Here is a 27,898-nt window from a genome sequence, read left to right as displayed (position 1 = left end):
GACCTACACAATCAGAATAATGTCTTCTGACTTGACAATTGTCCAGAAGACACATAGAGGGTGAGACAAAAAAAAAAAAAAAAAAAAAAAACAGGTGGTAGCTAAAGACGTTCATAGAGTTCAAAAATAATAATGGAAAGTCATGCATGGGGAAAAAAGTTGCAGAAAAAAAATGTAACAAGGGCACGGCCACAGCCTTGAGAGAACTGTGGAAGGCCATTCAAGAGTCAGGGGAGATTCACAAGGACTGGACTATAGCTGGATTAAGAGCTTCAAGAGCCTCCACACACACAAAGAAGTCATGATTATTTTACTTCAGTTCATATAAAAATACTGTCTATTTTTTTGGTAACACTTTATTTGGCAGGGTGTGCATAAGACTGACATGACACTGTCATAAACATGAATAACATCTGTCATGATGATGAAAGAGTTTTCATGAATGTCTATAACTGTTGTCATGAAGTGTCATTTGGTAAATAATGACACTTAATGCAAAGTTGCATTAAAATTTGCATTAAAAGTGTCAACTTTGCATTATTTAGTAAAAAATGGCACTTTTCATGTAAAGTTGCATTAAAACTTGCATGAAAAGTCCATTAAAATTGTCAACTTTGCATTAAAAGTGTCATCATTTAATGAATGACGCTTCACGACAACAGTCGTAAACATTCATGAAAACTCCCCCAGCTTCATAACAGGTGTTATGCCATGTTTATGACAGTGTCATGTCAGTCTTATGCAGACCCCGTCAAATAAAGTGTTACCATTTTTTTTAACCATTGGGTGTTACTTAATAATTACTCTAAGACCAGATCCTGATAATTAAACTGACCCAGATTAAAGTCAGTGTTTATTTTGGTGGAAGCAGATTGTTTTAATGTTTTACATTAAATCTCCATCTGGTGGAAAGCATCTGTAATGAATGTTATGAAATAACATTTAAAAACAATCCTGCTAATTCACACCTTTTGGGATTAGGAATATGGCACATAAATAACATTGCAAAGCTAAATTTAAACGAATTTTGATTTTGAGCATATCCCTTTTATTTACATACAAACAACCTAACATTAAGAGCTAAATTTACATTTTTGAAGCACTGTCTTTCAAAAATTCCACCGTGAGGCTGAAGCCATTCACGCAGCCGCGACTCGACTCCCAACAGCACTGCTACCCCGAAGTCCGGCACCAAACAGCTGCCGTTTCAGTTCCTCCTCATTCTAACTAGAAGTAAATCTGCAAGGCAAAAGTCCAGTGGTGTTTCTGTGAAGATCTATGAGGCTTCCTCCGCTTTAGGCGTTGCCTCGGCGCCGCCATCCGGGCTCTGCTGTTTGATGTACTGCTGCAGCAGGGCGGAGAGATGAGCCGGGTGGTGCTGCAGCATGAAGGCTGTGCGGGACGTCAGCATAGTCAGCCCGCTGACCAGCTCGCCCTGGACGACGGTCAGCGATGGCAGTTTGGAGTATCTGACCACGCCCTGTGCACTCAGCAGTGTGTTGTCTATGCAGGCGCCTGCGGAGAGATGAGAAGATGATGTGGTTTAGAAGGGAGGCCGTGGTGCTGAAGTTGGTCTGCAACAAAATTCAGGAATTCGACAAAAATGCCGTCGTTTGTAGTTAATGCTCCTCTAAGACCTACAGTGAGGGGCTTGATTCACTAAAAAAAAGTCTATGAAATGTACTAACTTCCTCTTATTTCAGATTGACGATAATTGTGTTTCAAAGCTTAAATGCTGTGAAATAATCAGAAGTTATTTCTCATTTAGAACATCAATTTCAAATCCAAGCTTTAATTCCTGGTAGAAGCTTTGTGATACGTTAATATTTCCACACGAAAAAAAAATATTTTCATAACAATGCCATCTATTTTGCAGATAGCATCATCTCCTTTTATGTTTATTATGGAGTAGCAGTGAAGACCTCTCAATTTACTTGAAGGCATATTAATCTTGATGAATGTAAACATTTGACTTTGCAGAAAATAAAAACATTTTTTTATTCTCATTTTGGCATTCAGCAAACAGAAACCGTTTTGGTGACTGATCTAAATGTGTATTTTAATAACATTTAATGTAAATATGTAATTTCAATTGTTGTCCCCATACAAACTAAACATTTTTGAAGATAATACAATTTCAAAAGACAGAAAGCCCTTTTTGGAAGTGGCCATTTCTCCTACTTCTACTTTCTTGTCAGGATATATCCTATCGTGGATGTCCATCAAAACATACAGCAAGGCAGTTCTTTGGAAGCACTTATAAAAAAACATACCTAAGAGTGTCATCTGTGGGCTGACCCTGAGAGCAGACAACATCTCTTTCACCTTCGGCTCTTTGCTCACGAAGAGAACGGTGGGGCCGATGAACAGAGGAGCCATGTTGCTATAAACTGAGTTACTCAGGAACGACAGCATTACCTGGGGAAAAAAAAAGAAAAGAAAAGCTGAAAAAAGTCAAAACATTCAGACTGGTAAATGTGAATCACATTTTCCTGAAAGAAACATATTTACAGTTTTCTTTCTGTGGTATGAATGCTACTTTTGCTTCATTTTTCTCCAAACGTCTGTACAAAAGTGCAAAAGTGTGCTGCAAGTTCTTTGATACAGTCAGTATCAAAACTGCTAAAACTATCCACTTTAAACATCACAGCGAGATGTTAAACTCCTTAACGCTGTTTTAATCAATACAAAGTATCAAAGCGAATCTATGACGTACCAGTCACGGTGACTAAGAGGAATCCTAGTTACCTGGTTGGGGAAAAACTTAATTTTGATGTCGTGTTTGCCAAGTCTGTGTCTGAGCATCAGCATGTCATCAACTCCACAGGGGTTTGTCTGGACCACAGCGATCATTTTGCACTCCTCAAACACTTCCTCCAACTTCTTCTTCAGGAGTAAAATAAACTCATTATCCTGCAGGAAACAAAGATAAGAAATTTAGCAGAGGAAACTGCAAAAGATTGGGTCGTAAAAAAGGAATAAATTCAGAGATTCTACCCATCAGTCGGTCAGAGACAAGAATTAGACAACTTATCCTTTACTTTTGCTCAAATACAGAAAATCTGCATCATTAAGACTAAGAACTCAGACTATTTGACTATTTTCAGTGAATAAATGTGTCTAATATAAACTGTAGCATAGTACCACATGTACAAACAACATCCTCTTTAATGTCGCAGGTAATTCTAGATAGAAATTCAGTGAATAAAAAAAATTATTCCATCCAGGTCTTAAAGTAGATTGGCATACTGTTATAAAGAATATTCTCCAACATGCCTAATGACAGTTTATAAATAAATTTCTCCAATTTCATTAAAACCAAGTGTCGTTGTTGCCTCAATTCAGCTGCAGCTGCCGTCGGGGTCTCACCTCCTGGACGTGCTTTTTTTCGGACGTATAAGCCCCCGGGGGAATGGTCCTCGCTGGGGGAATGTACCGTGTGACAGCAATGAGCTTCTGTTTGAGAAAATGAAGGGGTTTTTTGTGACGGGTCACAGCCTTGGACCCGTGCCGGACGCTCTGAATCAGAGGCAGCCACCCTGAAAGCCACGGAGCTGGTTAGAAGACTGCCACAACACCGGAGATGCAAAGTTAGCATCGGCTAGCCACGCTGCAAATCTGCCACCGTTTAACTAAAAGGTGGCAGACACTAATAACAACAGACACTTAGATTAGCAGTAAAAATACATTTCTAACACTTAATGGGTTAAGTCTGTTTTTTAAAAAGCAATTTAAGGTGTTTTTACCCTGGTTTCGTTGTAACTTCAAACACAAGGTCGCCGACATCTTTAACAGGAAATACGTCATTTAGAATGCGACAGAGGAAGAACTGTTGCGTTCAATTTCACGTCAGTAAAAATAAAATCTTCCCTATTATAACTCTGACTCGAGCTAGAACTAGTTAAATCTCAACACGGACCATAAACATTTATAATTGTGACTAATAATGACCCAAACTAAATTCTAAACATATTTTTTATATTTCGAATAAAAACATAAAAAGAAATTCAGAAGAAATTTTGCAGAATTTCTTCTGAAACTGTCAGCTTTTCATAAGCGAATTCTATTTACATTCTTTTTATGTTTATAAACATTAGCTTGCAAAAGTGTTTTATAAAAAATAAAAGTAATTTAATAATTTATTTTCTTAAGTGTTTCGAGTATTAAAATGAAAAGTGAATAATTTTTTCAAACAAAAAGGCATACAGTGACTTTTTAGCATTACTTTAATGAATGAGTTGCAGAGTTGTGTTAGAAAAGAGAGTAGAGGTTTCAGACTAAAGTAGGCAAAATGTGTTTCCCGTCCTTCCTGAAAAAGATCACTTTGCTCACCTTCTTTGAAAAAGGTGAGCAATTTATCCTTTTAATTCTATTTTTTCTTTTCAAACCATTAATCAACCCCCATTTCTATATCTCAATTATTCTACGTTTCTTTTGTGTCAGTAGATGTATTCATGTCAATACAGTAAAAAATATATATATATTTTGCCCAATACAGAACAGGCCATGGCAAACAAGAAAACCCATGTCATTTGAACGCCTCACAACGTATTGACGTGTTTTTTTTTCCTTCGGTTTACTTTATGCATTTAAACCACATTATATTTATGTCCTACCTAAATTAGGACTGAAGACATTTTTTTATATATATATCCACATTATTTTACAAAAAATAATGTAAAATGATGTGCAGAAAAGCTGCACGTTTGCATAATCCCTTACGTAAAGGTTACGTCAGAGTAGTTTTGACAAGCATGAGGCGCATACTCAGTGTGAGTTTATTGAGACATTTTAGCCCGTTTGGTAGAAATTACCCTTCTCGTACTAGCCTGTCTGTTGGGGCGCGGGGCGCTTTTGCACTAAATTTTTGCAGTAAAACGACAAGTGACGGCAACACCATGGATTTGAGCAATATGAGGAAGAAATATAGAGGGGATGAAGAGGTGAGCAGCATTCTAAGCAGAAACATTATGTATTGTGTTGAGCAAATCAAGGCAGAAGTCACAGTCTGGAGGTGCAAGGTCACAAAGCAACTACTTTGCATCGTGCTAAATTTGTAGTGAGAAAACTGGAAACAAGTACACCTGCAAGGATTGTATGTCTCAATTCGTAAAGCTCCCTCGATGCTTTAGACTTTGACCTATGCCCAGTGCCATCTACTGTTTAATGAAAAAGCAGATCCCAAATGGGTCAGCCATAAGAGAAGTGACTCTTTTGGTCGACTCTAAACAGTGAAAATGACTCATTTGATTTGCATGATGCACATATTGTTAAAACAAATGTTGATCCTGGAGACATTAGGTTGGTTCAACTGTGAACAAATTAAGGATTCTTGCAAAGCATCCTTAATTCCACATTCATTCATTCATTCATTCATCCTTAATTCCACATTCATCTAACTTGACATGTTCCTACCAGTGGAACCAGTGGTGTTTAAGTACCTACATATCATCCATCACTAGTGTTTTTTCAGGTGTCTTTTGTTTTTTTAAGTCTTTCAGGAGAGGAAGACTTAAACGGACAACAGGAAGTCAAAATGCTGCGCAACAAAATTTATGTTTTTTTTTTTCTTTATTACTGTTAAACCTGTCTTTCACGGATTTGCTGGATTTGAGAGTGTTTTGGAGATCTTACCATTTAGGTCCACACTCTCTTACATTCAGGGACTGTCAACATTGCAAAAGACATCTTAGACCTTCGGCTCTAAAATAATTTGGCCTTTGCTTTAACAGTAAGAGACCGGTGTCTGTAAAGCACATTGGAGCGTAATATAAATCAGTGGTTTTCAGTCCTCAGGACCTAGTGACCTTCATGTTTTAAATTTTCTCTGCTCCACCACATCAGAATCGAATGAGTCCGTTACCTCATCAAAATAACTGCTGCAGAAGCACACCCATTTATTTAGATAAGGCGTGTGGAAGCTCAAAACACCTAAAACATGCAGGACAATGTGTTCTGGGGACCAGGATTGAAAACCATTGATATAAATAGTCGTACCACTCATGACAGGAAGGTAATCAGACATGATATACTGATTGGTCCATCTGTAATAAGAACATATCTGTTTTCTTTCTAAAATTGCTTCCACTTTACACTGTTTTTGTGAAAGAGGGGCTTCCTTTGAATCAAGGTTTACAAATATTTTAAAAAATAATGGCAATATAGTGCAAAATTTTAACTGTCTTTAATATCTTATATTGCCAAATGACTACCTTTGTACTTTTTCTGACTTCAACTCTGAAGGCCTCTGGTACTACTAATGGCTGAGCTTGAGCCAGCTTCACTCAGTAACAAGGTCCACAACACAGTCTGTTGTCTGCATAACCTAGAGCTTACATATGGTTCCTTTGCTGGCTGCGAAAAGAATTGGATTTTTGAATTTCTCACTTATCTGATCACAAGTCAGGCCTGATCAAACTAGAAATTCTGAATGACCCGATTTCTCTCTGTGTGTGACATTTTCTAAAATGTGCTTCCTTGTTTGTTTGTTTTTTGGAGGGGGGTTTTGAGCTGCCTAAATGAGTTATTTTTTATGCAGTGCTTTGAGGAGAGTCAACTTGGATCTTTGGATCCCATCAAGCAGTTTGGAAACTGGTTTGATGAAGCAACAAAGTGCCCTGAAATTGGAGAGCCCAATGCTATGTGCATCGCCACAGCCTCCAAGTAGGCAACCCTACCGTCTCCCAGCGACTTTAAAACTTTAAAGACTAATACCTTCTGTAATTGTGTCTCATCGCCTCTGTGTGACCAGGGATGGACGTCCATCTGCGCGTATGGTCCTCCTGAAAGGTTACAGCCACGAAGGTTTCCGCTTCTTCACAAACTACGAGAGCAGAAAGGGCAAAGAGTTGGTATGCAGCTGTGTTGTTAATCCTTATAAAGCCAAAAATTGAATAAAACTCAACTGGCCCCAAAATTAATTTCTCTTCTGTAAACTCATGATGTTTTCTTGCTGAGCAGTTTGCTAACGTGCTAATCTAATGCTAGCATGCTTTTTTCGGTTTTGATTTGGCCCATTATAAATTTGGTTTTTCACATAATTCAGTCTGTCATATGAAGACAAAACTTTCAGAAAAAACATCTTTTCTTGCATCATGAATGCAGCATATTGTTTTAAATGCTGCACAGTTTAATAATAATGTTATAACTGCACTTTGAACATTATTGAACTTTCTTTTCACAGTAGAAATGGTAGAAATAGATGAATTAGAAATTTGCATTTCAAATTAATCTATTCAGTGATTTGAATTTCTTAAGTGATTTTTTTTTGTAGACTTTAGTATAACATTCAAACAAATTAGGTAATTTGAACTACTAATTATTTTTTCACAGGGTTTTTTATTTCACTTCATTTAATGTTGATTTAAGATGCATATTTTCTGGTTCCGACTGACTTTTCGTTGGCAGGAGAGCAATCCATACGCATGCCTGGTTTTTTACTGGGAACCACTTCACAGACAGGTAAGAGGCACTCTAAAATAACTCTCTCACATATTCTGCTTCCCAGTTTTCCCAGCCACTGGTGGTCAGTTTATTGTCATTTTAATTCAAAGATTCGTATTGAGGGCTCAGTGGAGAGGATCCCCTACCAGAACTCCTGTGATTATTTCCACTCACGGCCGAAGGGCAGTCAGATCGGGGCCGTCGTGAGCCGACAGAGTACACCGGTCCCTAACAGAGACGTGAGCGATGAGAGAGCCGCTCTGTGTTTTAGCTCATGCATGTATGTAAAACATCTGTAGGCTGATCTTGAGTACTTTTTCAGTATTTGAGGCAGAAAAATGCTGAACTGGAGGAGAAGTACAAGGACACAGATGTGCCGATGCCAGACTACTGGTGAGAATATTTTTTTTTTAATGACTATTTCCAAATAATGAAAATAATTAACAAAGTTAATTATCTAAATGCACCAATTAATCAGTGGACTAATCAGTGAGCAACAGGTTGAAAACTGAAAAGTTAGAATTAACCAACAGCATGTACTTTGGTACAACCTGCAGCATACTTACTCTCCTTAACGTGTTTATAGACTTTTGTAGAAAGGAAATGCACATTGGCAAGTCAGGCCATAAAAAGCTTTACTGGTTATTTATTTACAAGGGAAAAAAAACTTCATTTTCGTTTTTATTCCACCATTCAATAAACCTAAATAAGGAACATGTTATCCGGATTAAATGAAAAGGTAACTTGGAAGACTATCAACTAAGACGCTTTCGACTGCGTGGAAGGAAAGCTTCATCAGATTCCTTATTCTCATTATACAAAAAACTAAAATGAAATTATGTTATGTTCCAATTAGCGCAATAAAAACTGATAAAAGTGGTTCTACAAAATATTATCTTCCTTCCATTTCAGCACTATGTGCTGTTTTGTGTAGGTCTATCAAAAAGATACTGACGTCTGTGGTTGTAATGTGGCAAAATGTGGAAAAACTTCAAAGGGCGCGAATCTGTTTGCAAGGTGCTATTCATAAAAAGTAACTTTGCAAAAGTCCCCGTTTGAACCGCCCGCAAGAAGCGTATCAGCATGATCTTTGCGGTGTTCCCCCTTCACACTCCAACTGCGCCCTGTGATCTTTCAGGGGCGGCTACATGGTCAAGCCTCACGCGATTGAGTTCTGGCAGGGTCAGACCAACAGACTCCACGACCGCATCGTTTTCACCAAGGTGAAGGACGGAGAGAAACGGGGGGAGTTCCAGCACGAAGCCGAGGGAGGCTGGGTGTACCAGCGACTCTCTCCGTAAGAGCCCGCCTCCACAGACGCTCCGTCCAGAACACCGTGAACTTAAAAAGTAGCCAACGTCTAAAGGTACTGGTGGGAAACCATTTGATGTTTGTTAAATCTGTGTCGACCGTGCCCGTAAGACTCTTTGACTCGAACCATCTGAACCTGCAACGCGAAACCTCATGTTTTCTTTTGGCTTTAAAAAGAAACGAGGAAAGTTTGCCTCCTCAGGCACAAATGAGTCGCAGCTGGTTGCTTCCTCAAACTTCAGTGTCTTCACTTCTTAAAAAGAGCACAGTTGTCTTTCGAGTTCAAATTCAGCTTACGGGCTTTTGCTAAAGTATTCACACCCCTCCTGTCTTCAACATTGTCTCCTGTTAAACGTTTGGTGGAATTATTTAGGCTTTTATGCGATAGGGAAACCCAACGAAGTGCATATCGTGAGGTAAATGTTTACAGGTAAAGATTTTAGAAATGTTTTGTGCGTATCTTTTCGGTCCCGGTTGAAGATAACCATAGCAACCATCATTTTTTTCAGAGATGGTTTAATTTTGGCCTTAATGGAGCAGCTCATCTTCATGTTTCTCTGACCCAAATCCCAAATAAAATACAGTGAAGTTTGTGGATATAATGTGGCAAAATATGAAGAAGTTGAAGTGGTGTGAATACTTTTTCCAGGTTCTGTAGCTAATGTCATGATTTCTGTCTAGAATAATATTTTGTAATGACAGAGAGAAAACTGTTTTGAAGTAGATTTCTGATTTCAGTTTTATGTTTTCTTGAAAAGATAATTTCTAAAATGGGAGTTTGCAACGGTTTTCCAGATCCATAATCATGTTGTTTTTTTAGATACATGATCAAACATGTAATAATGCCGTTAAAAAGCCTACAAACAGACATGACTAAAAAAATGTGACCTGTCTTTAAAATAAAACAGCGTTCACATTCGGTCTATTAAAGTGAGGGATAAAGTAATTGTTGCAGATTATATTTGCCTTTTAATGTTGAGATTAAAAGTGCCAATGCTGTCAGCTATTGTCTCAGCTATTATGTTATTGTGTGTCTTGTACTAATTGATAACCATTCATTGTTAAATCTGAAACTGTAATAAAAGTTTAATTTTGAACAAAAGCCTGAGTGTGTTCGACCAGCAGGTGGCAGTAGAGTCATTATTAAAGGAAGAAAAAAAACAATACCCATACATCTGAGAAAAGATAAGAGCACAAAATGCTCAAATGTCCATTTAGATCCACATTTAGTTCATGAAGATGCTTTAGCAGAGCTGCATTATTAAATGGAGAGCAGCAGTCAAGAGCTGAGTGTGAGTTACTAGTGTCTGCTTACCATGGCCAGGTCAACGAAACCTACCAGCAACTGCTGAGGGGGAAACAGCAAGCTGCTTTATAACATGACACAGAGATCTCACCAAGATCAGCTTGCTAACAGCAGCAGCCATCAGAGTGTTTCCTCCTGAGTATATTAATGATCTTGCATCCAGAAAGGCACCTTTTGCATAGGAAGGACACAATGAAATTGTTTTACTTTAATAAACATTGACATAATGAAATTATTTCAGCAAAAAGTATCTCTACCAGAAAGCTGGTAGCTGGTATGTTTCTTTAGCTTTTCACATGTTTGTTGATTTGTAAAATTGCGCCTGAAAAAGTTTATTACGGTGGTATTAATTTCATCGATTAAATCAACACTCTGAGCCAGTTAACCGTTGGATCTTAAAGCTCTTATTTTGTAAGTTTCTGTTGCTAGCAGTGAAAACTTGCTAATGTCGATTTGTATATTTTGAAAGTGGATTATGTAGAGACTGAAAAGGTTTTAAGCTATTACTTTTTTAACTTCCTGCAGTAGGTTGCTGTGCTACTTGACTAATGGTAGCAAGTGTGCAAACAAAACAAATGGAGATTATTTTTTAGATTAGCTCTATTCTATTTATTGTCCCACTGTGGTTGGGGAAAATAAATCAATTAAAAGGAACAAACAATCACAACTGTTGTTTTATACTGCAATATGTTTTGAAGTTTCATTAGCATGTAGCTGTGGTAGTTTGCCAGATCTAGCTAGCACTTAAACAGGAAAATTGTGGTGGTCAGCATTGAGCCACGAAGTTTAATCTGTGTCTTATTTGGCACACGTTAAACTGGAGTCTGCCTACAATCAGTGGATTATTTTCTATAATTTACCAACAGAGAAATAATCAAGACAATGAGGCTAAAGTCTAGATTTTACTCAACCACTGAAAGCCCAGTTGACACATAATGACATTGTCCTATCTATAACAATTCACTAGAATAAGTCCTCACTGTCTTTTGATCCCTAACCAAATTCTCATTCTGCCACAAATCATCTAATGTCCTCTGAGAAACTTAAAAGCATAAAAACATTTCCAATCAATCTTGAGTTAATTTTTCATTTTACCTCATGCTGTCACTTAAACAGGAGCACTTTTGGTTCCAGCTGTAATATTTTAATTTCTATCCTCCTCTGATAAAGAAAGCAATACTAAATGAGTAGTAATAATAGTCTCTACTTAAAAATGGTCCATTTGATGCAGCTGGTATCTTTCTGCATCATTCACACTGTCAACACAAATGACAAGCAGAGACTTAAATTCAGCTGCTTTGTATTTGTCTACCTTCTTTTTTTAGTAAAAATCAAATACATTTTTAAAATAGGACTCGTTGCATTTTTAAAACCATTTACTTTTCTAACTTCTCGTAGCACCTGGCTGTGCTATGAAAAGCATTCATGGTGTATGTGGAACTCTTCTCAGGTCAAAGGCACAAAATGGAGGTTTAGTGCACATCTGTCTAATAATCTCATCAATTTTCTGATTCAGAAAAATAAGGGAAAAAACATTTTAGTGTCATTTTCTCTGAAACAGTATTATAAATTATACAACTTGTTTAATTATTCAGCTTGTCCCTTGTAAGAAAATGTGGCTGTTGTTTTCTATTACCAATAAATACCAATGCAAATAACTTTTTCTAGTGCTTTGTCAGTGTATGTGAAATAAAATTTGATTAAAAAAAATGTTGAAACAATTTATTTTAAGTTATAATTTAATGTTACCCCCAAAAATCTTTACAACAGTCATTTACAAAATTTATAAACTTGCATTTGATTAATAAAAAACATTCTAAACAATTATTTTTCCAGCACAGTAAAAATGGATAAAAAGCCCTTCACAAGTTGATAAATCATTTTCTCAGAGTTTTTATTACTTATTTTAGATATTTACCTAGAAAACAATAGTTAATACCAGGTAAATACCTTCTGGGGCTACTGTGAACATTTAATCATTTTTCTGACATTCCGTATTTTAATCAAGTTTTGCATGTTTTTTCATTAAATTCAAGCAAATGGACTGTATCTTTTGATAAAAGGTCCTTTTTAAATCATTAAAATACATCATTGTTACACAAGACGAAGGAGATTAAGCTTAAGCTACTTCATTTCAGCTCTTACTTTAAAAAAACACACCAGTGCAAACATTAAAAAAAATGCTTAAGAACATTTGGACAGTTGTTTTTAGAATTCAACATTTACAATAATGAGAGAAATGTTTCCAGAACCGGTCCATGATTCAGTTTGTGAATAAATTAACGTCGATTTCAAGATACCGCCTGTTTGTTTTAGTTACTGTTGCCACTTGGATGCGGTACGGTGTGGCAGTAGCCCTTTGTCTGAGTGATTTATGACACCTTTATGATCATGTAGATGCAGTTTGCTATTTGTCCGCCTTGTTTTTATGATTTTCACTACTGAGGTTGTGCTCTGCGAACAGACTAGGGTTTTCTGCCAGCGTGGATCGGACTTTCTTCTTTTCTTTGAAGCGACCGGAGTGGGACACTTTGACGTGACGGCCTTTGGTGGCAGATTTATCCACAATCTTCTCCAGCCTCGCGTTGAACTGGCTGTCCATATTGTCTGAAGAGATGCCTGCTTGGTCTTTGTTCTCATTGTTGCATCCGTGCTCTGCTGGGATTTCATACAAAACCTTAGGTTCAGATTTCTTCTTGCGTGAGAAGGTCAGCTTCCACCAGCTTGAGTCAGCCATAGCACCACGGAGTCTGGAGGGACGGCCCTGCAAGAAGCACGACACACCGTTAAGACGGCCGTCAGCGTTCAGTTAAAGCTGCTTCTTTCTTTAACGCTGTTGTGACAACCAAAAGATAATGAAAGAGAATTATACTACTAGACATTTCAATGACTTCATGTTTCTTTCTGGAAATTGAGTTAACATCATTTGTAATCACAGAAGTATTCAAAGTTGAAGATATTGAAACTTTTTACGGCCAGAATGAGTGAACAGATTCTAGTTTATCAGCCATTTTTGGAACAATACAGTAAACACAAACTGCTATGTGCAAAATGTCTAAAGCACCTGCAGATAAAGAAGTGGCGGTTCAATCCGTACATTAGTGGATTTAACTGCCAGCTACACCAAACATGCCACCAGCACTTTCGAAGTATACAGTAGCTGGTCTTGCACATTTTATTGTTGAAGTGAAACATTTTTCATAAGATAAGAATAATAAAACAGATCACTAAGAATCCCTTCTGAATCAATACCACATGACAGTTTCATACTGTTAATTTCCCAGCTTCCTATTGTTGGTGTTAACATATGTAAAAATAAAAAAAAGGAAAATGAGATGCTTTTAATTGTTTTATTTTTTTTTTCTTCTTTTTGTTTTCTGTAAATTTTCCATTAATGCTGCATGTCAGTGGCAAACCAGTACTTTCCTAACTATGCACAGCAGCAAATCGTGGTGTATCATTAACACTAACTTGTGTGTAAACAAGAAAAACGAGTGGTAAACTGTATTTTTTTTTCTTTTCTCCTCTGGTAACATACTTTAAAAATAATCGTAATCCCAAAATGTTTGACTCGGATAATTTAAAATGCAACAAATTGTAGCAGCTTGCTGCTGTTATGCTAATGTTATCATGAGTAAATAGAAAAAGTGTAGCTGAGCTAGCTCTATTTTTTTCCTTTTTTCCTCTATTAGGCTGCCAGATAATGTAGCATTCAAGTAAAAAAAAAAGATTTGCTGGTTGGTCATGTTTGTCATTTTTGCTTAAATGTGTGTGTACAAGCAATAGACCAATAATAAGGACAATACAAACAAAAAGTATCTATATCATTGAAACTCTGGCCTCCACTTTCTGAACTATCGGCTTCTAATAAAAGTGGAGCCAGAAGAGTTTGACTATTTTACGCTGAATTGCTTAATACATTGAAGAATAGCTAGAAAATGGTTTAAAGACTTTAAACACCACTTCTGTTGCAGCTCAGTTTAATTGTTTTCCATGTCGATCAGTTCAAAAGTACAAATAACAATGTGCTCCCATTGTGTACACAGCGTTCTGCTCAACAGGCCCTTTCTTAGAAAGCTGACCATAGCTATTATTGCCCTCTTTCACCTGCTGCTCATCTCTTTGGTTGGAGTCGCGGCGATACCGGACACCTTGGCCTCAGCTGATAAATTAATGATTATCCGAACAGGATCCTCTGTTACTCCCGTGTGATCTGATACGAAAATGCTTCTCACTGATCAAGAAACAAGCTGCCAGTCTTTGACTTGCAGAGCAGAAACTTATGTAAGGACGTGCTGCTACTGTTGTAACATCACAATTGTCTGAATTAAGTGTCTTGTCGGTATACATGTATGGTTCTGTGATTTATCTTCATATGAATTTACTCTGTTTTTGCTTTTCCGTCACACTTGAATGGCTCAGGCTATAAAACACACTCTAATAACAAAGATAGCAGGAGTATAAATCCAAAATAAACAAGCTTCAAATGATTATTTCATTTTTCAAGGAGCAAAATTCAAACCAACCTGGTCTTGCATTAAAAACTAATCCACTGTTAAATCGTGGCTTAACAGCAATAAACCACTTTTTTTTTTAACGTTTAAATAATTTTCTCTGACCATACCCAGTTCTGATTGCTCTTAGACGTGTGGAACTAAGAAATCACTCATCTGGCATGAAGAAAGCATGTGAAAAAAAAGTGGACACACCAAGTGCGTTCTCAAGAAATTAATGAATAAATGAATAAGTTGCTGTTATCTGTTAGTCTGTAAAAGTGTAGAAAAGCCTTTTCCACAGGGCTAACGCTTCATTAAACTAAAGTGAAAGATGTTTTCCACAAAATTACTTCAAGAGGGCATCAACAACTCATCCAGGAGGAGACAAAAGTCCCCAAAACAACTTGTAAAGTAGTGCAAATCTCACTTTGTTCTTGAATCCAACATGATTCCAGAATAAGTTAAAAGCCTGGGTAAAAATTAGGAAATCCCTTGTAAAAATAAGAATTTCTGTAAAAGTGAATGTTACACTGTCAAACATGATGGTGGCAGTGTGATGGTCAGGGACTGCTTTGCTGCTTCAGGATCACTTAATGTGTTGATTCTACTCCAGTCACGAGATCGTGACACTAAAATCAAGTGCATTTGGTTTTATACATTTAGACAATGACCTGAAGCACACCAGCAAGTCTACAAAAAGTGAAGCCAGTTTTTTTCAGTGGTCTAGTCGAAGTCTGGACTTAAATCCAACTGAAACGGAGAGACCTGACCTTAAACACACCATTCATGCTTAAGACTCTTCAATGTAGTTTTTTTAAGGCAAGAGTGAGTCAGAATTCCTCCACACTGATCACGATTGGAGTTCACTTGGGTCTTTTTTCCCCCCTAAATAGATTAAATTTTCTTTTGAAAATTGCTTTTTGTATTTGCTCACATTATCTTTGTTCTGTATGAGTTTTGTTTGATGATGTGAAAAATAGAAGATATCTTGGAGGGGGACAAACACTCGCCCACCGCACTGTAGATACACAGGAAACAATAACCTCCACAATCCACCATTGCCTGGTAACCAGACAGCTAAAATAAATAACTGTTCAACAAAAACAATCATTAACTGGGTAATCTGAGTGGATGGATCATAAACTGGTTTATGGAGCACTGTTTTGAAATGGCCCTGCCTATAAAAAGCCTCGCACTGTTTGGTTGCTGTTTTCTTTTCACAAAGTCCTGTCTTGAAGGTTTTCTTGAATAGTTGTTTTAATCAACCTTATGTATTAATTTCCTTATTGATTTTTAGGTAGGTTTATAGGATGCATCAAGAGTACTGAACAGTATGTCAGGTTGCCTATTACATCAAAAGAACCGTATGTTTTTGCAGAGCTTGTCTGACTCTGTGAAGAAGTAAGAATGGCTGAGCATTGCTTCATTTGCATTAAATCTGGAGGTGTGTGAATAACAAAGGAGTTTACTAAAACTTTGCTGCAAAGCATCAAAAAAAGGTTAAAAAAATAATAATAAAAAAGAAGTGATCCATGCTTCACGTTTTTGTGCCTGTCATATTTCCCTCATAACTCACAAAGGCACGAGTTGCAGCATTTTTAAATTCACTGATTGGTGTTTGTTTAAAGGTGAAAAGTTTTAAGAAACCAAGTCACGTTCAGGCAGTGATAGATTATTATTTACTTCCATTTTTACATAAAACAAAAACAGTTCAGCAGTTTTTATATGAAAAATAGAAATCATCAAAGTTGGAAGAGTTCAAACTGAGGAATATCTTGGGCATATTTAAAATTTTAGTGAATAATTATATTTAGCAACTTCAACGACTTCAAACTTTTGGTTTGAAGTTGTTGATGTACATATATATATATCACTTTAGTTTAATGAAGCTTTAGCCCTGTGGAAAAGGCTTTTCTACACTTTTACAGACAGACTAACAGATAACAGCAACTTATTCATTTATTCATTAATTTCTTGAGAACGCACTTGGTGTGTCGACTTTTTTTTTCACATGCGTTCTATATATATATATATATATATATATATATATATTTATTTATTTATTTATTTATTTATTTATGTATATCTAAAATTTTTATGTTCAGTGTGGAAAAATCATTTTTCAAAAGAAAACTATTTTCTGCAACAATGCCTTCTCTTGGATAATGTTTGATGAAATTTGCTACATGACAATCCGACAGTCGTCCTCAAATGAACTCCCTTTTATTAAAAAGTGACTTTTTAAAGTAAAACATGAGTGACTTTAGGCTGCAAAGATTAAAAAAAAAAAAATAAAGCAGAAAATGTTGTGTTTGGGTTTTATTCATTCTAAATGTTTCTCCATCTTATTTGATACGTTCACTTCTGTTCACCCGGTCCGGTTCTGGTTTGCCAACATGAAGAAGTCTGAGCTGCTCCTCAAAGAATGAACTTCTGTCTGAAAGGCTAAACCTGATAAATACTTCAGCTCCTGATCAATCAGATCGGCACTGGACCCCAATCCAGTGTTTCTCATGTCGTACGTGAGAATTTCAGCCTTTCCTGTCAGCTTGACTAACTATTGGTTACAATAATAAACTGAAGTTATTAATTAGAGGCATCCTAATTGAACAAACGAAAAAGACCTGTCCATCTCATCTCAGCGCATTAAAGACATTTAACAGCCACTTGGAGCTCATCCCTCATTCCTGGAGAGATGTTGCTATAGCAATGACTTTAATTGCCTAGGAAACAACAAATGTGCAAAAACGAATGAACTTACGACGCTCTTCATCTTGTGTAAGAGACCTTGTAAGGCAGCTCTGGAAATAAATAAATCCCCTCGTTCAAAATGGAAAGCTTTTACAATATGGTGGAGCTGATTTAGGGAAGAAAGAGCAATTCATCTTATCAGTAACATAAAGGATAATTAATAATAATAAATCTACCATTCTGTCAGTTTAGGCAGAGTGCCTTTGTCCTGTGTCTGAGTACACCCGAAACTGGGCTGACTATGAAATCTGAAAGTTGTTTGGAAGCTGTGCAGATTGTAGCCCCGGCTTTATGAGTTTCATAAGCGCAACAATGTCCCTTTCATGAGCGCTTAAAGGAAGCAAAGAGGCGTACAAATCTCTCTTTGGTGTGGTCATTTTTATCATGAAGCACCTATGCAAATAAAGAGCCTGTGCCCTTTCACAGAAACTCTCATCTGACTCTTATCTGGATCATGTGACACTCGGCACCTGGCACGGAAAGTCAAATCGCCTGAGGGGTAAAATAATTCAGATTTCATTTTTGGACCTGGAGATAAAACTTCTGATTTGCAGCTCAGCGCTGCACCTGTCTGGGCCTCATTTCGCAGTCCGACCCGGTGTTGCATAATAACGTCGGCGTTCAGTTTGAGGCACTCACGTAACAGATAGTCGTAAACTAAGAGAGGCTTGGCCATAATTCTGTAATCTCTATTGTAGTTGTTAAAAAGACGCCTGGCAGCATTTTCTTTTACTTTCTGTTGAGCATTTTCTGCACGTTTCTTTCAGCGAGTCTTGTTTGACTTATGTGTGACCTTTGAGACAAAACGTCCTGTTGACTTGAGCCCCCTCCGCCCTCCACCTCTGCCGCTCATTTTTAATAAGTTACCGTATGTTCTGCTGTGTGTGTGTGTGTGTGTGTGTGTGTGTGTGTGTGTGTGTGTGTGTGTGTGTGTGTGTGTGTGTGCGTGTGTGCGTGTGTGTGTGTGTGTGTGTGTGTGTGCGGCTGAGCAGATTTTTCCAGAGGTCTCAGCAGGGGGAGAAAAAGGGGAGCAAATTTGGAAATGACTAACCAGCAGCGCCACGTTGGAGCAGCAGAGACGGAGACACGGGGGGCCTCCAAGGGCCTCCGAGGGCCTCCTCCGCTGCTTTCACAACGAAGCAGGCTCACTTCTGGTTCTCAAGTTTTGTCTGGTGAAAAAACACACCCCTGACTCATGGCAGAAAAGTTGATAAAGGAGGGGATTTCATTTTTTTTTTTTCTCTGCTTATCGCAAAGTGTATTTGTGATAATAAACGGAGACGTTTCTTTTACGGCGGCAAAGTCCAAAGTATCATCTTCGCTTTTATGGCTAATCTTGTGACAACCGAGGTAGGCGTCGCTCTTGCTCAGTTTCAACTCTTCATCGTGTTAAATCCTAATATTACTCGATATGTTTGGTTTCCACCAAGTAAGGCTTGAATCTCTAAATGTAAATTTGCCGTCAATCAAATATTTGGGCCTGAAAAAAAAAAACAATACTCAGAGAAATAGAAATAAAATCTAATTTTAACAGCAGCCAAAAGATAACTTACATTGTTTTGTAAAGCAACCCTAAAGTATTTTTCTTCCAAAACCCTCATGTTATTTTATCACTGAATGCTTAACATTATTAGTTTTACAGCAGTAAAAAAAAGTAAAGAAAATTCCTAAAACTAAATAAAATAAAAAATAAAAAAAACAATTGAAAACTTAAATTACATTTTCTTCAATATTTCATTTTATTTTGAACGGCTGAACTTTACAGTCTTACAGTTTACATAATTGGAACCATTATCGGTTTTGGTGCTTTCGTTTATGTAACCGAAACCTCCTCTAACAGTACATCGCAGACTTCTTACCGTCGCTCGTTGCAGACATGAGTCGGGTTTCATGCGGACTCGTTCTCTTACCTGGGGGGACGACGAGCTGCCTGCCTGAAGGAGAGTGTCTCAGATATGGAGGTGTCCCACCATGCTGGTGACGGTCTGTCTTCTTGCTGCAGCTTTTGCGACTCTCCTGTCTCGTCTCCTCAGGTGATCGTGAGCAGGTGCATCATCTCTCCCCCTCTCCCTTTCTCTCCAGCCTTTTTTTCTCTCGTGTCTTCCACTTAAGAACACACCCTTCTCAAACACACATAAACCTAAGCCCCTCCTAGCTGAGAGAGCACAGCAATGTTGTAACATTGTCACCAAGCGACCTTCAGTGTTGCAGGGTGCAATGAAAACCTTTTTTTAGTCTCACTTTTAACGGGAATAGTGTTTTATGTGAAGGAGGTGGCTGTCAGCGGGATAAACACTGATTTATCTCCGTTTCAGGGTGATTATGAGCTGGAAATTGGAGCAAAGTGAGACGGACGCAGAGCTGTTTTGCATGGCTTTGTGTAAAATCACAGTGAGTGGATGTCTTGGTGACCATTCAAATGAGCTGAAGTCAGGCCGCATGGCTCAGAGTCTCTGCTAAATGTGGCCGTAGGGATTTAAACATCATCTTTCCATGGCTGCCTGACGTCAAAAGACAACTGCAGTAGTTAATGTTAATCATCTGATTAACTAACGCAAAAATGTACGTAAGAGTGCGTCATTTTTTGTCTCAGACTTAGATGTTTTAGATCATGAAGCAAATCTTGATATGACACAAAGATAACCTGAATTAGATGCAAAACTGAGTTTTCAAATAATAATTTTATTTACTCAGGAGGCAAAAATAAAAATAAAAAATATTCAAACCCACCTGGTCACAGGAGTGGTCAGAAAACAGGTGATCTAATCTCCGAGAACTCAGTAGCAAGCGAGGGAAACTTACATCAGTCCACATGGGTGCAAGTATTATCAAAGTAGTTAAGTAGTTATTTATCTTGATAAAGAAGATATAATATCTACTTCTTGGACACCACACCTCTTTCTAATGCCACCGTGAGCAACTGCCCATGTGGCCCATATCAAAAACTGCCACTGCCTGGTCCTATATGAAAAAGTATATATGTATATTTGTTTTACATATTTGAGTCTCATGATAGGCTGTTCTTCTGAAATGTTTTTTTTTTTATTTCGGATGTAACAGGATGGACATCTTGCAATAGATTCTGTTTTGCTCTAATTAGTTCACAGAATAAAAAACATTTACATGAGAAACATGTCTAAGTTGTTTTTGGTCAACAGTGGTTTTCACCTTGGAACACTCTTGTGGATGCCATTGTTGTTCAGTCTCTTGCTTGTTGCTCCACATTGACCTCTGACCTTAACTAAGGCAAGAGAGATCTTCTGGGCTTTGGGTTTTATGGGTTATTTTGTGACCTGCTGGACGTGTTCTTGTTGATGTGTGCTTGGAATAATTTTGTAGGCCAGACTCTTCTGGCCTACTCTGCTGCTTGTTTTCTCCATTTTCTGGTTAACACCTCTCACTGTCACCAGAGTCCCAAAGCCTTGGTGATGTCTCCGCAACCCTTTCCGAACTGATGTCCAAACTAATGTCTGTCAGTGACTTTGCTTCTAATCTATTTTTCTTGAATTGCAGGGCCAAATTGTGCTGCTTTTAAAAATATTTTAGCCAACTTTAAGTTGCTGTAAGTTCTGAATCAATTTCTCGATTCTACAGGTTTGGCAGTAATCACAACTGTGCCAGGCTATTTAATAAACCATTCTTTCCAAAAAAAAAAAAATGCAGCTAATGTGTATAAAACAATCTACCACTGATTTTCTGTCCATGTAGCAGTGAAATGTAACTTCTACATTTAAGTTATTAAAAGTTTTAGTTTGTTAGTTTTTTGGGGTTTCTTTTTGCTTGCGGCTTTTATTTTCAATTTTTTCTATGAAGTGGCTTGTGTACACATGATGGTGTACAATTTTAAAACTTTAAAAAATACCTGACCTTCACGTCATTTAAATTTAAGCATTAGTGAAAGCCGATGGAAGCCTATATCTGCCACTCTGATGTAAAATTAACTTGTCTCATAATTGAGATAACTAAGTCATAATATATGAGATACAAACAAACAAACACACTTTTTTTCCTCAAAGTAACAGAATTAGGCTTCTACATCACCTGAAACATTTAGACTAACAAAGCAGCTGATTAATTTTAATATAAAATGTTTTTTTTAAGAATATTAAACAGATATTTGTCTCCATCTAGTGCTAGGTTTTAAGTATTGCGGTCAAGCGGTTTCAATATATCCACCTATCAGCTGCGGCCGTCAGTATACTTCAACATCATTGGTTAATTTTTGACAGCTAACAAACGTCGCCGTCTCTGATTGGTGAAGCTTCTCCTAACGTGTCATATCAACACTGAAATCCTGTTGAGTTTCGTAAAAATTCCAGATATTAATGTTTAAACATTATGAAATAGTGACATTCTAGAAGAGTTTTCGTTTTGAACAATCGGAGAAACAATGGAGGTGAGTTAAAAAAAGCACTTTCTCAGAGTCGACTCTTAATAGTAGCCTGTTAGCTAACACGTCAGCTAGTTATAATACATCCAAAGTCCAGGGATTAACTGAAAGAATATAACCTTTTCCTGAAGATTTATGGTGCATTGTTCTTTACATTTTGCTTATCAGTCCTGCTGCAGAGATGACAATGAAAAGGTAAAAAGTGCTGATGATTTGGTTGTTGTTTTTTTCTTTCCACCAGAATATCCAAAATCTCCCCATCGACATACAGACCAGCAAGCTGTTAGGTGAGACATCCCACGGACAGCGCTCTGTGGAAGTCATTTATTATTATTTTCTTCATACTTTCCTATCTTTTAAAGTGTACGCCATGAACTTTATGAGACTTTCTTAAGTCCTGACATTTTTTTTTTAATTTGGCTGCTTTTTCGTCTAATTTCAGTCCAGAACCTGTGTTTGTAGTTCAAATAATTCATTTTCAGTAAAGAAAAAATTAGAATTTTCTAGGTCTAAATAAGTTTGAAAAGACCAAATTTCCATGCTGTATTCCCTATCCCTTTGTATTATAATTGTAATTATTCATGCATCCGTATGTGCAGAAAGCCATTGATTTCGTCAGTCACCTATCTGTCTGTCCATCCATCCAAAAGTACTAAAACCCAACCATTCCACCAGTTTTTGAAGTTTGCAAACTTCATCACTCAAAGTTGATTGTTGCTTTCTCATGACAAGTTCTTTCTCATTACTAGTTTTTTATTAGAGTTTATATCTCAAACAATACAATGTTGCCCCAGGACTGAATTGAAAACAAGTCACTTTAAAGACTCAAAATGTTTTCAAAGTTTATTTTTCCCCTTCAAACCAACTGTGAAATATTTTTTAAAAGTCTGAAGGTTTGAATGCAAAGACTGTCAACAAGTGCTGGTTTATGTGTATTTTGTTGCAGGAATAAATCCAGCAGTAAATATGCCGTTTAACTATAACTTCTGTATGTGACTAGTATGACGCTAGATTCTTTGACATAAATAATTTGAAATATTTGTGTTTTCAGACTGGCTTGTGGATCGGCGTCACTGCAACATAAAGTGGCAGAGTACGGTGAAAACAATCAGAGAAAAGATCAACGCTGCCATTCAGGACATGCCCGAAAACGAGGAGATCAAGCAGCTTCTCTCTGGATCCCGTAGGTTTCTTATGGATGCCTCCAGACTTTCCCTTTTTCCCTCTGTCACCAACGACATGCAGTTGCTGTAAAGAAACTTTCTTTCAGACAAAAAAATTACAGTGCTAGATTTATATTGTAATTTAGGAAATGAGGAGGAGGAAGTTGAGTAAAAAAAAGAAGCATTTCTTTGCTTGAGGAAGCTAAGAATAACTGCTTTTAACAAAAACTAATTTGAAACACTAAAATTCTGGCTGCATTTAGATGGAGATTGTAATTTCTGCTGCAGTTCTAACCAGATTTTTTTTTTTCCCTCAGCACATTCTTCTCAAAAACCATCATCATATTTACCTACTTTGTGTTAGGAAGTCATGCTGTAATTTTACAAGTCTTATTTTTCTCTGTATAATCAATTAATCTTTTGCATGACGCTATTGTAACTTCAAAAAATACCGTCTGTCACAACACTCAAACTCAATAGCTCCCTCTGTAGTTTTCTCAAAACACGTCATCCATATATGGTGTTCGCTTCATGAGAGGTGCGGCTACATAAGCTTATGTTGTCCAAGGAGATATTCACATTTGTTATTGTCTTTGAAAAATCTGGAAAGGCAGATTATGATTTTTACAATATCTCATAATTTCAATATTCAAAGATTTTATTACTCTAAATTGTGGTATTTACCCTTTAAACACTCAAACAGAAGGCATAGATTTAAGAGCTCCTACCATAAAGCATGAAAGCTATCTGTTTGCCTGTTTTTGTACGTCCCTAATAAATCCCTGTTCCTTTTTTTATGTGTTTCCACAAACAGACATCCACTACTTTCACTGTTTGAGAATAGTGGAGATACTAAAGGGAACTGAGGCTTCATCAAAGAACATCTTTGGCAGATATTCTTCTCAGAGAATGAAGGTAAAACGACTCAAACGACCTGCTGCTGTCAAACTTTTGCTTTATTGCATAGTGATATTTATTTGTCATAAAAAATTAAAACTTTGGTCTGTTTGGCTTACAGGACTGGCAGGAGATTGTGTCGCTCTATGAAGCAGATAATGTTTATTTAGGTGAGTGCATTTCAAAAAATAAAATCTGTTGTCTTTAGTGCAGAAGTTTTGCTTAGTTTGAAAACGGCAGACAGTTTTTTAAGCGCACATGTCGAGCTGCATGGAGATGAAAAAGCTTTAAAGATGCATCGGTAGCTTTGCTGATTTCTAAAACCTGTGCCACGTGTTCCAGCGGAGGTGGCCAGCTTGCTGATCCGAAACGTGAGCTACGAAGGGCCGGCTCTGCGGAAGCAGATCGCCAAAGCTAAGCAGCTGCAGCAGGAGCTCGGCAGGCGGGAGGTGGAGTGCCAGAGCTCAGCAGCCGAACTGAGGGAACGCTACTATGCTGCCTGCAAGCAGTATGGCATCACTGTGAGTGCAAGGATGAACAATGTTCATATATTAATTCAGTGCTAACAAGTCTTGTAATTATTATGGTACACATTTTTTTTTTTTATGTGTCTTTTCTGTCAGGGGGAAAATGTTCAGCGAGAGCTTCAGGCTCTAGTGAAAGACTTGCCTACAGTCCTGGAGGAGGTGGGGAGGGATGCAGCAAAGTTAGAGGAGCAAATCCAGCTTTATGCTGCATTCACAAATTTCGTGTGTGACTGGTGGGTATATCATCGAGATGCAATCAGTTTACAACTCGCTTTGTGCAAAAATCTTGAGTCATCTCTTCGGGATTTTGAGGAGCTTTTTTTTTCTTCTTCTTCTTTCCAGACTACCTATAAAATAGCCTTGATCAATAATTATTCAGGTTTTCTGAAGATTGTCAGAGTTTGTCTTTGGATATTCTGCTTGCTGTTTCACTCTTGTATTATGAGCTTGCATGTTGTTGCTCGAAGGTCCGAACCGGTCCTGCCCATGCTGACGTTCTGCCAGAAATCGGGGAACGTGACGTTTTATGAGTGGAGGACGGGGAAAGTCCCCAGTCTTGTTGAACGGCCGGCGGTGGAGGAAGCCCCTTCCGATGCAGCGACAGAGGACACGGTTGGTTTCATCGATATCATTTTACAGAGTCGTGTGTTTTATCTGACATTATCACAGTGTTAGCTGTTTTTGTCTTAGGGAATTTTTAATTTTCTCTGTCATAGTTGAGTGAATTTTTTTCTTTTTGGTCCAAACGAAGTTAAAACGTTACTTTTCCACGTTTATATTGTAACGTCCCGTCATTAACCTATTACATTAATAACTGCTTCAGATTGATTGGGGAGATTTTGGTAGTAAACCATCAGATGATCTGGGCGTGACCGCCGGCATCACAGTGGAGGAAGGAATCGATTGGGGAATCTCTCTGGAGCCGACATCTGAGGTCAGACAAACAAGCATAAGCTGAGTGATTTTTAGGTTTAGCACATGATTACTCTGCAGGCTGCGCTGAGTCATCATGTGTACAATAACAGAACTGTCCACACTTTGTAAAAATACATGAAAAACACCAATTCATTCTTTATTGCCGCAGCTTGATCTCACTGTGACAGGTTTTTTGTTACTGATGGGAAGAATCAATACCATGTGAAGGAGTTTGTTATTTTTATGAGTACCAGAACTATTGTCAGTCGTGCTGCTAAGCTTTGTAGAAAAAAGAACATTTCATTATCTTTCTTTAGAAATGAAAGAGATCCCAGTTGTTTGGCTGTTAATGAAGACAGATTAAGCTTTTCGCTACACGTGAACACGTCAGTGACTGTTCTGGTCTGCTTCATCAGAAAAGCGGTGCAGGCGGCATCGACTGGGGTGACAGAGAACCAGCCCCACTTGAAATAGAAATTGTCGATACAGGCACGGACTGTAAGTTTGTTCTTAAATGACGACCACGATGAAAACGCAGGAAATAAGTTGCAAGAACCAGAAAACAAAATGTGTTTTCCTTCAGGTCCCGAGGGCGTGGCGCGGGGTGACGATGCTCTGAGCATACTGGAAAACTCCCAGTCACGCAGCCAGTTCATTGATGAGCTCATGGAGGTAAAACAGTATTCTGTCGTCCACAGCTAAATCAAACTAATGAGCTCGCTGCCGGTCTTCAGTGTCGTCTTTAAATGTGTTTTTAATCAGTGATTCTTCAGCTTCTAGGAAGGTCTTTTAATGGTCGACTTTGGCTGAGTTTAGTTTTTCACACTTTCCAAATTTTTATTTGTCAAATATAAAAAAGTTAAAACAATCATTTTAATTGATTTCAAAATTATGCTCTTCTTTCAACTGATTCTTTATTCCACAATGATGCATAGCACTTATTCTAAGTGGGTCGACGACATAAGTTCCTAATAAAGGTATTTTTGGTTCAAATGTGAAAGTATTTAGAAAAAGTTCAAGGCGTAAGGATATGTTTGCAGTCTAATCTCAAGGTGAATCATCAGCGTTTTCTCCCTGATGATTCTTTTTATTTTAGTATTTTACTATGTTTCGCTCTGGTTTTGTGTGCTGCTGCAGCTCGAGGCGTTCCTCACCCAGCGGGTCACCGAGATGGCGGAGGAGGGCGACATGGTGGCCATGAGTCAGTTTCAGCTGGCTCCTTCTATCATCCAGAGACAAACCCGAGAACACGTCCGAGAACTGCTGTCCCAGGTGCAAGAGCTTCTGGGCCGGCTCACCTCGCTCCGCATGCAGCACCTGTTCATGATCCAGGCCTCACCGAGGTACGATGATCAACATCAGATAGGGTTTTGGGTTTTTTTTTTTTTTTGGGGGGGGGGGGCGGGGGGGGTTCCAGATAACTGAATAGAGCCAACCAAGTGAGGTTTGCCTAAATTTGAGCTCTGGCTGATTGAAGCTGTCTTACAGTCTTCTTTTAACATGATTTCACTTGGGCTGCTGGGATGGCTAAACTAAAATGAAGTCAGCTAAAAGTAATGTCAACAGCTGCAAGTTGTGAAAACTGAATCTGAAACGAAAGCTCACGCTGTATCTCTGGGTCATAACATTTATTTCCTTGTGCTTTTTGTTAAACGCGTTCAGGTATGTTGAACGTGTGTCAGAAATGCTGAGGCAGAAGCTGAAGCAGGCAGACATCCTGGTGCTGAAAGCTGCCACCATGGTTGAGCGGAGAGAGGAAGCGCTTCAGGAGCAGTCCAGACTGGAGCCTTGTGTTGACCTGCTGGCAGGACGCACCCGGGAACTCCAGAAACTGGTATGAGATTACTTTCCCCATTTATTTATGCTCACAGGGTGTCGGTGCTTTCCCAGGGGGGAGGCCACGGAAAGTCACAGATCCTCGTTCAAGTAAACGAACGAGATAAACGGTAAACTGCAGTAAAATGAATACGCCTTCAAGCTTCTCTGTAATCTGTTGGTTGTTTTGTTTCTGCAGATTGAAGCCGACATTTCAAAGAGATACAACAACAGACCAGTCAACCTTATGGGGGTGAATATTTAGTGAACCCTGCAGATGTATTATGTTCTGATCTGCTAAGAGGAATAAACAATATTTAACTTAAACTTCTGTGGTTTTGTATTTTGTAAATTGTCAAAACAATTAAAGAATTGCTTAAATAAATAAACACGACTATAGTTTTTTTTTTTTTTTGCTGTTATTGTAACCAAGATTTTCAGTGGAAGCAGTAGAGCAACTTAGATGCAGTGTGATATCATGTGGTGTTACAGACAACAGCTACGGTAATCTCAGTTAAAGCAGGGATGAATGGGCACATCTTAGTAAATAAATATCATACAAAAGTTTGTTTTCTTTCACTAATTTGCTTCAGAAAGTGAAAATCTATCATTTATTCCACATAAATTTATATATTTTTTTATTTATACATTCCTTCCATAGAACTTTCCATTTGTGACGAGCCAGCTCCTTTTGTGATGACCTTTTATGGCCTACCTTATACACACTCATGTTCCCATGATGAAGACAGTCAGGCTAATATTCTGGCTTTGGATTTTTTTGCGTTTTTGCATGTTCTCTCCATGCATTCATGAGTTCCCTTCAGGGCCTCCAGCTTCCTGCCATGGTACTGTCATGTGCCTGTTAGGTTACTTGGTCTCTGATA

The 27,898-nt window shown here is 37.9% G+C and overlaps 4 protein-coding genes across 4 annotated transcripts; 2 read left to right on the top strand and 2 right to left on the bottom strand.

The window, feature by feature from the left end:
* Window positions 1–819: 819 nt before the first annotated feature.
* On the bottom strand, window positions 820–3,838 carry mrpl10 (mitochondrial ribosomal protein L10). The gene is made up of 5 exons (XM_014983918.2): window positions 3,747–3,838; window positions 3,370–3,539; window positions 2,749–2,913; window positions 2,274–2,418; window positions 820–1,515 (listed from the first exon to the last, which is right to left on the bottom strand). The coding sequence occupies exons 1-5, from the start codon at window positions 3,805–3,807 to the stop codon at window positions 1,277–1,279; spliced, it is 780 nt and encodes a 259-aa protein (XP_014839404.2). The 5' UTR covers window positions 3,808–3,838; the 3' UTR covers window positions 820–1,276.
* A 785-nt stretch (window positions 3,839–4,623) lies between these two features.
* On the top strand, window positions 4,624–9,856 carry pnpo (pyridoxamine 5'-phosphate oxidase). Its single transcript, XM_014983919.2, has 7 exons — window positions 4,624–4,943; window positions 6,539–6,663; window positions 6,752–6,851; window positions 7,408–7,461; window positions 7,554–7,682; window positions 7,766–7,836; window positions 8,582–9,856. Exons 1-7 carry the CDS (start codon window positions 4,683–4,685, stop codon window positions 8,742–8,744), a joined length of 903 nt encoding a protein of 300 aa, XP_014839405.2. The 5' UTR covers window positions 4,624–4,682; the 3' UTR covers window positions 8,745–9,856.
* A 1,925-nt stretch (window positions 9,857–11,781) lies between these two features.
* Window positions 11,782–19,416, bottom strand: prr15lb (proline rich 15 like b). Its single transcript, XM_014983920.2, has 2 exons — window positions 19,218–19,416; window positions 11,782–12,824 (listed from the first exon to the last, which is right to left on the bottom strand). The coding sequence occupies exon 2, from the start codon at window positions 12,795–12,797 to the stop codon at window positions 12,468–12,470; it is 330 nt and encodes a 109-aa protein (XP_014839406.1). The 5' UTR covers window positions 12,798–12,824; window positions 19,218–19,416; the 3' UTR covers window positions 11,782–12,467.
* A 2,128-nt stretch (window positions 19,417–21,544) lies between these two features.
* Window positions 21,545–27,341, top strand: cdk5rap3 (CDK5 regulatory subunit associated protein 3). The gene is made up of 14 exons (XM_014983921.2): window positions 21,545–21,703; window positions 21,939–21,984; window positions 22,749–22,880; window positions 23,675–23,775; window positions 23,879–23,927; window positions 24,100–24,278; window positions 24,381–24,517; window positions 24,752–24,896; window positions 25,108–25,218; window positions 25,616–25,697; window positions 25,783–25,871; window positions 26,337–26,542; window positions 26,862–27,033; window positions 27,214–27,341. Exons 1-14 carry the CDS (start codon window positions 21,698–21,700, stop codon window positions 27,277–27,279), a joined length of 1,521 nt encoding a protein of 506 aa, XP_014839407.2. The 5' UTR covers window positions 21,545–21,697; the 3' UTR covers window positions 27,280–27,341.
* The last annotated feature ends 557 nt before the right edge of the window (window positions 27,342–27,898 follow it).

Source organism: Poecilia mexicana, unplaced genomic scaffold (genome assembly GCF_051168715.1).
Source record: "Poecilia mexicana isolate PSO_F unplaced genomic scaffold, ASM5116871v1 scaffold_19, whole genome shotgun sequence".
Classification (NCBI taxonomy): domain Eukaryota; kingdom Metazoa; phylum Chordata; class Actinopteri; order Cyprinodontiformes; family Poeciliidae; genus Poecilia; species Poecilia mexicana.
Note: the sequence above shows the minus strand (reverse complement) of the source record. Positions and strands in the feature narration are given on the sequence as shown.

What these genes read in the sequence shown, in the direction of transcription:
- mrpl10 (XM_014983918.2), bottom strand. Translation starts at nt 3,807, where the DNA reads ATGACGTATTTCCTGTTAAAGATGTCGGCGACCTTGTGTTTGAAGTTA. An exon ending in AAAAAAAGCACGTCCAGGAG is followed by an intron (nt 2,914 to 3,369) that starts GTGAGACCCCGA and finishes TGTTTCCTGCAG; the next exon opens with GATAATGAGTTTATTTTACT. An exon ending in TTAAGTTTTTCCCCAACCAG is followed by an intron (nt 2,419 to 2,748) that starts GTAACTAGGATT and finishes TTTTTTCCCCAG; the next exon opens with GTAATGCTGTCGTTCCTGAG.
- pnpo (XM_014983919.2), top strand. Translation starts at nt 4,683, where the DNA reads ATGATGTGCAGAAAAGCTGCACGTTTGCATAATCCCTTACGTAAAGGT. An exon ending in AATATAGAGGGGATGAAGAG is followed by an intron (nt 4,944 to 6,538) that starts GTGAGCAGCATT and finishes TTTTTTATGCAG; the next exon opens with TGCTTTGAGGAGAGTCAACT. An exon ending in TGCATCGCCACAGCCTCCAA is followed by an intron (nt 6,664 to 6,751) that starts GTAGGCAACCCT and finishes CTGTGTGACCAG; the next exon opens with GGATGGACGTCCATCTGCGC.
- prr15lb (XM_014983920.2), bottom strand. Translation starts at nt 12,797, where the DNA reads ATGGCTGACTCAAGCTGGTGGAAGCTGACCTTCTCACGCAAGAAGAAA.
- cdk5rap3 (XM_014983921.2), top strand. An exon ending in CTCTGGAGCCGACATCTGAG is followed by an intron (nt 25,219 to 25,615) that starts GTCAGACAAACA and finishes CTGCTTCATCAG; the next exon opens with AAAAGCGGTGCAGGCGGCAT. An exon ending in ATGATCCAGGCCTCACCGAG is followed by an intron (nt 26,543 to 26,861) that starts GTACGATGATCA and finishes AAACGCGTTCAG; the next exon opens with GTATGTTGAACGTGTGTCAG.